Source organism: Capsicum annuum, chromosome 8, assembly GCF_002878395.1.
Source record: "Capsicum annuum cultivar UCD-10X-F1 chromosome 8, UCD10Xv1.1, whole genome shotgun sequence".
Taxonomy (NCBI): Eukaryota; Viridiplantae; Streptophyta; class Magnoliopsida; order Solanales; family Solanaceae; genus Capsicum; species Capsicum annuum.
The window spans coordinates 10008424-10020115 of record NC_061118.1 but is presented as its reverse complement, the minus strand read 5'-3'; the positions used below and the strand labels follow the sequence as shown (position 1 = coordinate 10020115).

General features: G+C 33.9%; 1 protein-coding gene across 1 annotated transcript; it reads right to left on the bottom strand.

Annotated features, from left to right (window-relative positions):
* Window positions 1-3240: 3240 nt before the first annotated feature.
* Window positions 3241-5441, bottom strand: LOC124886543. The gene is made up of 6 exons (XM_047395315.1): window positions 5386-5441; window positions 4946-5160; window positions 4313-4861; window positions 3701-3797; window positions 3458-3535; window positions 3241-3310 (listed from the first exon to the last, which is right to left on the bottom strand). The coding sequence occupies exons 1-6, from the start codon at window positions 5439-5441 to the stop codon at window positions 3241-3243; spliced, it is 1065 nt and encodes a 354-aa protein (XP_047251271.1).
* Between the last annotated feature and the right edge of the window lie 6251 nt (window positions 5442-11692).

The following is an 11692-nucleotide window of genomic DNA, read 5'->3' as shown; positions in this document are numbered from 1 at the left end:
AAAAGAATTTTATAGTTTAAGCAGACAACTATCACCATATAAGTCAAAACTCACCTTATTTTACTTAAACTATTAACATGACTTATTCCTTTAAAAAATTGCCTATCAATCTATCATAGGAAATTTCTTACCCTAGACTCATCCTAAGAAAAAAGATAGATTGCCTAGGTGCAACATAAAAGTAATATCCCAAAAAAATCACGGCTAAGAAAAACTAGGAGGTGACTCGATTACGATTGACTCCTAGTTTTGTTACATATGGCATGACTTAGCTTTCTATTAGACCAAAAGGCTTATCATGGGTTGCTCTTACTATTATTCATTCTCTTTTTTCCTTCCTCCCACCCCAACTAAAAATTTATGAGTTGTCCGACATGCAAGTAACTAAAGGAAGCAACAAGAGTGTGTGAAAAGTATAACTCTTTGTGGCCCAAATACGCATTAGCTTTATGTATTTAATAAGATGGCATGTAGACTAGTAAATCACATCATTATTTTTTCATCATTATCTTACTCTATATCCTTTAATTATAGTCATACAAGACTTCTTTTTTGGTAGTCTTGCTACTGCAGTTGTTATAGTGTCATATCAGTCTCTGTTGAACTTACATCCTCTCCAGGGTTTGTGTCATCATTGTTTCTTTATGATGGCATGCCCTATACTAGAGCGGTGTTTCTAGTTTAGTTTGACGAAGTGTACCAATTGTGAAAAATATCTTCTCTCCGTCATAAAGAAGTTTCTTTTTATCTTGTTCTGTAAATAAGTTCCATTACAACTCCTGCTATATGGGGTATGTTAGCAAGGTTATCCAATTCCATTAGGAAATGGAGATCATGTCGTAGCTTTACCTCTATTAGGATGGATTCTTAATCTTCATGCACACATTTAGATTCGTCTTGAAGTTTTAGGTGCTTTTGTGGTATATCCTTTATCTTGTATTGAGATATTATTTTTTCCCATCTATGTTTAACCTTTTTAGAAAACATCACCTATTTAGATATATGGTTTGCACTTAAATAATGAAAATGGAATAAAGACATAGACCAAGATAGGACATATCAATGTAATGATATTTAGTTTTACCATTATCACAGTATCCTTCTATCAGAGGTGACAGAAATAATCTACAAAGTAGCAGATGGTTTGTGAATTACTTCAGGATCTCAAGTTGTTCACCAAGAAGGGCATATTAGCTTTGTATATGAATGATTCTGGTGAGTTAGTTTATGGATGGTGGATCACTTTACAATTGTTACTAAGCTCATAAAATGAAAACATACATACTTTCTAGGCTTTTAGGGCTCAAGATCCATAATCTTACTATAGTTCCTACCTAATATCAAAGGTAAATCTATGCACATATAGAGTTTTCACCCTTGTAAGGCTGCAAATCCTATGGTTTGCAGAGCCCATCAAACACTACCTTTCCCTATGTTACAATTGCAGTGTTCTACCTTCAATGATGTTTACACCATAGTTAAGATATTTAGAGAAAAGAGACTAGTCAAACTTTACACAAATCTGTAACAATAAAGGAAAAATAAGACACAGAGAAGAGCTTATGAGTCAAGTGAAAATAGAGTTTATGATTTTGAAAGAGAATAAAGAAAGTGTAGGAGGTGATGTGTCAAGATATGGGGGAGGGAAAATGAAGAGTCACATTTTCAGTTATTAAAGGAAGAGTAAATGATGGGAATTTTAAAAAGCAGTACTAAAGTGTAGGGTCTGGATACTTAAAAATATTGGTTATAAAACCGATATGTGGACTCAAAGTACGAAATTGTAGGGACTATCATGCAAACATTAGATTAAGTGAAGTTCATGAACGTTGAAACCCATTCATAGTCTGTAAAGTACTTACGTATAACATGTGTTATCTTACTTAACCTATGGTCGTGAACGGGTCCATCAAGTATTTTGCAGGTTATACTATTTTCTGCAAAAATACTTAAATAGTCTGTTTTCTAGTGATGCCATCAGGTGTTTTTTCAACACTTCTTCAAGAAAATTACTTCCATGTACCTTACTCACAATACTCGTAAAGAAAGGTTATCAAAAAAATCTATAAGCAAAAATGATAAGACAAAAACACATAGCTTGGATTGTCTCCCAAGTAGCCCATGATTTAGTGCCACAGTATGATGGAGGTAGTGAGTGTATCAAGTTTTCTCAAGGTAGTTTTCAATATAGGATTTCCTTTATATTGTAACATTTTACTTGATATTTAATACTATTCTACAAATTTTCTCAATCCTCCCCTTGAGAGTCTATTATTTTAGTAAACAGTCCAACGGCTTTGGCAAATGATATATTCATGAGGCTTTCTCTAACTATCTTGTCATGAGGGATTGGTTCATTAGTCTTGAGAATGCATAGAAGATTTCTAAAAGCTTCTCATTGTGAATTCCATGCTCAAGAAATTGAGATAGCACGTATTCAAATCTTTATAAAGCTTCTATCGAGTGTTCCCCAGGTAGTTGTCTAAAAAGTGAGATGCCGTTCATTCGTTCATCTTTTTTCTTGGTAGGGCACCAGTAGCTTAAGGAAATGGTGGCTAATCTTCTTTGTGTATGGAAAAAACATTTAGGTAATCTCATAAACCTTTCTTTTACTTCTCCCATAATATAATACCACAAAGTTCTGAGCTTCAAGTCTTCATTGGAGACCAGGGGATGTTGATACCATGCACGTACCTTTGGAAGTTTTTCATATTCTAGTGAGGGTTATTTTTGACAAAGTTTTGAGTAGTTCTTCTACTTGGAGTGTATGGGTTATAGATAGAATAACTCTTATCCTTTCTCTATCTTCTTGAGGTAATTTGACAAATTGTGCTAACTAATTTTCAGCCTCTTGGTTGTTACATGTAGTATCCACCTAGGGTGGGATTTATTACAATTTAGAGCTTAAGAGAAGAAAAAAGGTTCAGCAGAAGTTTTCATTCATACATTCAACATTCATTCATAGTCAACATTTTACAAAAGTCTATATTTATAAGCTACATGAGTCTTACAAAACACACTTCATAAGTCTTACAAGACACACTTACAAGACACACTTCTAAAAAATAAAGACTACCATTTATCTGTTAAAATAAAACTAAACATAATATTAAAAGAAACTATTAAACAAAAGACCATCAAAAAGTGTCTCATATTCTAACACTCCTCCTTGAGACTTTTCTTGGATACTCCCAGCATAGCCCTTAGAACTTCAAATTTTTCCTTAGGAAGAGCCTTGGTCTAAATGTCTGGAATCTGCTGATCGGAGCTGCAATGAACTGGATTAACTTCACCATCTTTCTCTGCTTGCCTGATAGCGTGAAACTTTACATTTATATGCTTACTATGATCATGTTGCACTGACTTTTTGGCCATAGAAATTGCTGACTTTTTGTCGACCTTAATGACAGTAGCTTCAATTTGATTTTGCTCTAGATGATGCAGAATTTTTCATAACCATAGAGCCTGATTAGTTGCACTAGCAATAGCGATGTATTCTGCTTCTGCAGATGATTGAGATACCACATCTTGCTTCCTTCAATTCCATCAGAACATTCCAGAACCAAGTGTAAAAGCATATCTAGAAGTGTTTTTCATGTCATCAACATTTCCTGCCCAATCACTGTCTAAATAACCCATTAATTGCCCTCGTTCTTCCCTTTTAAACTAAATACCGTAATCAACAGTTCCCTTGATATACCTTAATGTTCGTTTAGCAATACGATGGTGAACTTCACTTGGAGAATGCATAAACCTTGATAAAAAACTTTCCACGAACATGAGATCAGGTCTTGTTGCTGTCAAATATAGCAAACTGCCAATGAGACTTTGGTGAACTGTTGGATTAGCCCTATCACGTCCTTTAAACTTTGAGATCTTTTTATTTTGAACTAGTGGAGTCGATACAGGTTACACTTCTTTATCTTGAATTTTTTAAGAACATCCCATGCATATTTTCTCTGGGAAATAAAGATTCCATTAGTAGTTTGATGAATCTCTATTCCCAAAAAGTAATTCATTTCACCCTATTTAGATATCTCAAACTTAGTCTCCATTTCTTGCTTGAATTGATTCACCATAGCTTCATTGCTTTCGGTTATTAGAAGATAATAAACATAGAGTGATACTACTAGCACATCTCCACCTTTAGCCTTCTTCACATATAAAGTGGCTTTATTTTCATTTCTTTTGAAGCCGCAATGTATGAGATGATTATCAATCTTACAGTACTATGCTCGAGGAGCCTATTTTAATCCATACAATGCTTTATGTAATCTGTAAACTTTATTATCTATTCCTTTAAATTGAAAGCCTTCTGATTGGTCAACATAAATTTGTTCCTGCAATGGTCCATTTAAGAATGCCGACTTCACATTCAGATTATATAACTTCCAATTTGAATGAGCTGCCAAAGAAAGTAGAAGTCGTATTGTATTATGTCTTGCAACAGGTACTAATTTGTCTCCATAATCCAGACCTACAACTAGTGCATAACCTTTCACAACAAGCCTTGCCTTATGTTTATTAACTGAACCATCTGGATTAAGTTTGGTTCTATAAACCCATTTCACTCCTATTACATTTCTATCTTTGGGTTTATCAACCAGCTTCCAAGTGTCATTCTTCTCTATCATACCAATCTCCTCCTTCATGGCTTCAATCAAAACATCATATTTTGATATTTCTTGATAGGTATTGGGTTCCAAGATAGCAACATTGCATCTTTCATATATATCTGAAAGGGATCTTGTCTTCAAAATTGGTGAATCAAGTGAGGATTCATCATCTGATTCTTTAGCTTCTTCCAGATTTTCAAAGCCAAATAGTTGTGTTTCAGACAGCGGATTCAAGTTCAATTTACCTGTATTTTCTTTCTCAACTTACTCCTTATTCCAATTCCAATAAGCATGCTTATTCACCACTACATCTCTTCTAATGGAAATACCTTTTGTTTCCAAGTTGAAAACTCTATAACCTTTGGCCTGTAATGAATAACCAATAAAGATCCCCAATTCACCTTTCGGTTCAAGCTTGCTTCCTCTCACTGAAGGAACATGAGAGTAATATTTCGAAAGAAAGATTTTTAAGTTCTTGGTAGATGGCCTTTTTCCACTCCATGCCTCAATAGGAGTTTTACCATCTATAGCTTTGGTTGGAAGCCTATTCAATAAATAAGCTGAAGTAGAAACAGCTTCTGCCCAAAAACTTTATGGTAGTTTCTTTTCAAGTAACAAACATCTAGCCATTTCAACTACCGTCCTATTTTTCCTCTCTGAGACTTCATTTTGTTCTGGTGAATAACGTACTGTCAGTTTGTGATCAATCCCTGCATCTTCACAATACTTTTTGAACTCATTTGAAGTATATTCACCTCCATTGTCTTACCTCAAAGCCTTCAGCTTACAGCCACTCTGTCTTTCAGCAAAAGCTTTAAACTTCATAAAAACTAAAAATACTTGAGACTTGTTACTCAAAAAATACACCCAAGTCATCCTTGTAAAATCATTAATGAACAACACAAAATATTTATTTTGACCCAAGGATGATGTTTTCATAGGTCCATATACATTAATGTGAACAAGTTCAAGCTTTTCAGTTGCCCTCCATGAAGCACTTTTAGGAAATGGTTTTCTGTAAGCCTTGCCCATCTGACATGAACCACACACTTCTTTAGATAGTAAGATCTTAGGTAAATCCTTAGTCAATCCCTTCTCATACATATACCTTAAAGTGGTATAGTTAAAATACCCATATTTTTTGTGCCAGAACCATGAATCATCTAATTTTACAAAATTGGCACTATCAAACTTTCTTTCTATTGGAAAGATCTTATCCACCATTTCTACTTTGTCAATCAATGTATCATCAACATAAAAAATCAAATAATGCTTTCGCTTAAAAAGTAAGGAGTAACCTTTAGACATCATTTGACCAATACTCAACAGGTTACATGCTAAAGATGGAACATAAAACACATCATGTATAAGTTTTATATCTTGGTTAGTTTGAAAGAAAACTAAACCCTTTCCATGTGCTTCTAATGTTACACTATTTCCCATCCTAACTTTCACTTTAAGTGACTTGTCAAGTGTGTGAAACATAACCACATTATATGACATATGACTCGTGCACCCACTATCTAGGAACCATTTGGATTAGTTGGTTGTGTTTTCTTCATGAGTAGCCATAAATAAGCTTTCTTTCTTTTCTGACTCTTCGATAAAGTTTGACTTTTGAACATGGCGTTGTTGTGGTTGATCTTACTTGCAAAATCTGCACTGAATTGAAGGCTTTCCTTTGAATCAACAATCCTTTTCTTGATGATTAGTTCTTTTAAAGTGGACACAAGGTGGAAACTTTCCTTTTTGTGAAGATTCAGTCCATGGCTTTCTCTTTGTTGCTTTATCTTCTTCCATTCTCCTGTTGTCCTTCACATGTTGCTTGCCTTTATGCTTTGCTTAAAATGCCACTTCTTCTAATTCTTCATCTCTTATACTTGTTCTTTGTTCTTGGGCTTGCAACTTGCTAATTAGCTCTATGACGGACAAACTCTTAAAATCATAAGATTCCTTTATTGCTGAAAACTTGGACTCGCACCTTGCTGGTAAGCTTATCATTATCTTCTCCATCACTTTAGAATCTGGAAAAATTTCACCAAATAATCTTATTTTGTTTACAATTTTCAGAAGTTTGGCACAGTACTCCATCACTGTATCTCTTTCTTTCATCCTTAACATCTCAAATTCTCTTTTGAGAGTTAAGAGTTTGACAGTTTTCACTCTGTCACTTCCATCAAACTCCTCTTTTAGATTCTCTAATACTTCTTTAGGTGTTTCACAAGCCATTATTCTTGTGAAAATCACATCTAAAAGTTCTTAATTAAGTCACGTGAGAGCCTTTGGTTTCTTGGACTTTGTATCTTCATAATTCTTCATTTGTGCAACAGTTGGATTTGGTCCCATGGGAGAGGGATCATTTTCACTTTCAACTATTTTCCATAGACTAAGAGATTTGAGATAAGCCTTCATCTTTATCACCCATATGTTATAATTTTCTCCTATAAACATAGAAGGACCTGTACCCAAGAAGCTGTTGGATGCCATGTTACTGTTGTTCAGGTTTCTTTTTTTAGAAAATCTAAAAAAAAAACTTATCTTTAGGCCTTCACAGATCCCTCAAGAAGGTTGGCTCTGATACCACTATTATAATTTGGAGCTTAAGAGAAGAAAAAAGGTTTAGCAGCAGTTTTCATTCATACATTTAACATTCATTCATAGTCAACATTTTACAAAAGACTATACTTATAAGTTACATGAGTCTTACAAGACACACTTCATAAGTCTTACAAGACATACTATCTTACAAGACAAACTTCTCAATAATAAAGACTACTATATATCTTTTAAAATAAAAATAAACATAATATTTAAAAGAAACTATTAAACAAAAGACCATCTAGAAGAATATCATATTCTAACTGGATTTTCTTTGTGTCCAATTGTATTTATTGTTGGGTTGAAACTTGTTTTACCAATAAACACAATAAATAAGTAATGCCAAATACTGACTTACTAAATATCATAAACATAACAGCAACTTACAAGTTTTCACTATTTTCCCTGACAATGGTGTCAATTTTTGATATGCTCAAGATACACCCTACTTTAGATGTAACACAATCATATACAATAACTATAATCCAACTATGTTGTGGTCAAATCCTCAAGAAATAATATCACTTTATTACAAGTCTATCGAGTTCATGAAACCCTCTTTGACCAATTTCTTGCTCTTTTGAGTCTTTAGATTAAGATTTTAATAAGTAGGTTAATTTTTGCAACTTCCAATTCTTTTAATTATGAATAAAAAGAAGTTTGATATCTAAAAACCCTAGTAACATATCATTACATGAAAACCTTGCGAAGTTCACAATCTCATTATATTTCACAACCTCAATAGAGGATTTAGGTACTTATGCTAAATGTAAAATAATAAGAATGCAAAGTAATTATGAGTAAACTTACTATGAATAATGAAAATCTTGAAATAAAGTTGAAGACTTCATTCATGAATCTAAGAACTATTATTTTACTATTGAAACAACAAAATACAAGTAAATTATGCTAAAAATTGATGTCTTCTCTCTTACAATAAAGACCTAACATGTCTATTTATAGAGGAAAAAATGGAGAATCCTAAATAATTTAATTTATGCCACTGTATCAAGGTTTATACCTAGTTTGGTGATTGTTACTAATGTCACTCAAATTACATCTTGTGATGAAGTATAAAGCAGTCGTTGTAAAATATAGAACCCAACTAAGTTTAGGGATAATCCCATAGAGAACAGGCCAAAATATCATTCAACTTGTAGTCGAGGCAATGATGTGCTATAGAAATATAACACTTTCAATACTTAAAACTAAGAAATATGCTAGTTTCTGATGTTATTTTGTTAGATATGTGTGTTTTGGGTATTTTTTTTTTGGGCAGAAAATTATGTTTTGGATGTTAAGTTCATGAAAAAGGTATTTTTGGCTACTTATGGGAAAAATTATGGATATTTGGGATACTTTTCATATTATTTGTGATCAAAACATGTGCGGAAATTAAAGAAGGGCTAAAAGAATAACATCCTTGACATTCTATGTCAAAATGCAGACTGGATGTAGTACATGTGGACTGCATGTAGGCAAAGCCTATGTCAGAAGTCCGAAATCCCAAGAGATAACATGCAGGAAATTTTGGTCCGGGCACATGTGATCACTATATACGCCCAGCCTGCAAGCCGTATGTACTACATGCGCTCAAGGCTAGGCCGCATGTGTTGACCACATTTAGCCACCAACCATTTTTCTCCGATTTTATTCGTTCTTTGGTTTTAGGATTTTCTCATGTACTATAAATACCCCTTATGTGTTTTTTAGTAGAAGTAACACACTCTTGATACTCAAAAATATATTTTGAGATTCAATTAGTCTTGGATCTCTTGTATTGATTTTGGTTGATTATTTTAGTTATGATTTTAGATTTTTACTTGTGATTATTGTGATTTCATCTCATTCTTTCAATCATGAATGTTGATTACTTCATAAAGATGAGCAGCTAAAAACCCTTATCTAGGGTAGTGGAAACCTTGCTGGATTAACAAAGTAAGGGAAGTGCTATTATTGTTTCGAACCGATACCCATGCATAAATTGTACTATCTTCACTTTAATAGTTATTTTAGTAGTTAAAAACATTAGCACTACCTAGATCATTTCTACTTCAAAAAGAGAGCAGTAACTAGGAAAAGATAATGACAATAGTAATTTAGAGTTTAAGTGTTGATACACTGTACTAGGTATTATCTAAGTAAGATGGTTAGATTTTATATAATAACTAGAGACTTAAAAGGTAACATTTAACTAGGATCAAGATAAGAGTTAGTAAGGTAACATCCTGAGACTCAAAAAGTAAATGGTGAAATCCTTCTACTTGTCCAAAAGACTATAGAAGGTACATAACTTATCAATTCTATATGAAAGGTATGGGGTTGGTTGAGCAAAAAACGATAAGACTATAGAGTTGAGAAGCCAGGGGGAACACAATCCTAGTGTTCAATTATAAATAATTACAACCATAGTTGATATTTGCCAATTTTTTGATATTGATACTCAAAACCACCCATTTATTTTCCCAGTTCTGCCTATTGATTACAATAACTGAGAGCCACGATTCCATTTATTACCTTGGGATTCGACTCCAATGTTTATTGGTTTACTATATTTGGCAGTGATTGTATCAGTTTCATAGTAGAGGTGTAGTTTGGACGTCACCAAATTTTGGCACCGTTTCTAGGGAAATATGGTGTTGATTTCAGAATTAAAGTTGTTTCTAATTTTAGATTTTTCTTTTTGTTTTTTTCTTAGAAGGGTGTAAGCTGGTGTATACCTAACTCATAGAGTAGAGTAAATCCCTTACTCACAGTGAATCCTAATCTACAAAGGATCCTAAAAACACCTGGTAGGAGGTAGAATAGAAAACAGATGATATTCCTAAAGAGGTTTGTAATATTGTTCCTTCTCCTTACCTCTAACGAGTATAGGATATTATTGATCGACAGAGTGGTGCGATTTTATATCAAGCTAAAAATAAAAGGAGGGAAACGGAAAAAGTTCAATGGGTATCTAGAGAGAAAGAGCTAGCTGAGAAAAGACCAGAGCAGACTGTCAAGAAACACTCAGTGAAAATCAGAATAGATCTAGCGTTTCCCGTGTTTAAGTGATCCCATCGTACTAGCATATGCATCCATATGAGGTTGAAGATAATGATTTAGGGTACGTTGAGCCAGAAGATAAAAGAGCTATCATTCCTTCTATTTTGCCCCCAGGATTTAAGTTTAATATAACTAGTGCTATGATCCAAATTTTATATTTAAATGGTGTTTTTGTGGGGTTTCCTATTAATGATGCAAACATGCATCTGGCCAAATTCATTGGGATTTGCACTTCTAATACAAATCCAGGGGTAAATCAAGAAGCCCTTAGATTGAGGTTGTTCCTTTTCTCATATATAGGAGAATTATCTTTATGGTTAGGGGGAACTTCCAAGAGCATCTATCACTATGTGGAATAAGTTTCTCTTGAAATTTTTGAACAGGTTCTTTCCTCCATCCAGGATGTTGCATCTTAATGATGAGATCTATAATATCAGGTAGCTACTATTAAGTCCATGTATGAGGCTTTGTTCAGGTTCAATAAGAAGTTGAGTACGGTGCCCAACCATTGAATTTCAGGGATGAACTTATTAGAGTTATTCTATAAAGTCCTGACCATCAGTAGTAGAGCCATAGTAAACACTATCTCTGAAGGAGCTTCTATGAGATTACGCTGGGAAGTAGCTTCTGATATTGTAGACCAGATCTTTGACACTAATCGAGGGTGTCTAACTTGGAAGGCAGAGAGAGTTTTTAGAACTTATGCCATTGGAGTTGTTGGTGACTATAGAGTAGTTGATGATTCTATAGCGCAAGAGATTGTGCTACTGAGACTGATCTTGGGTTACTAGAAAAATAGTTCATGACTGTGAATTTTAAGAAAGTTTATACAGTAGGAGCACAGGGTGCATCTTCTAGAGATTATGAGTCTGCATTAGAAGAGAAGGCTAGGTATTTGGATCTTCAGTTGGAGGGTTTTTGAGCCCACGGGTAAGAAAACCAAGGTTAGAACTACTATGATTACAAACATAGAGACTGTAGTAGGGACATAGAAGGTGACTGTAGATGGAAAGATAATTACAAGGAGAAGTAAGACTGGAACATTCTACCTGGAAGACGAGATATAAAATCAAGAACGAAAGAAATATTGACCAAACTAGTGAAGGGGAAAAAAAGTCAAGAGGCTAGTCTTAAGGAGATAAAGGCTGATATTTTAGGTTTGACCCAAAAATTTGAGTCTTATGCAATGGCTATCAAGCAGTTAGAGCATCATTTTGGGTAGATGTTTCCATTTTGTATCAAAGGCAATCGGGTACCCTTTTGAGTAAAATGGTGCAGAATCCTTCAAAAATAGTTATTGTCTAGCTATCACCATTAATTGTGGTTTCACTAATGATGATCCCCATGTACCTACTATTGAGGAGTTAAACATTGATAGCACTGAGAGTGATAAGACACCTGAGGTAGAGTTTGAGAATTTGACATAAGGCAAT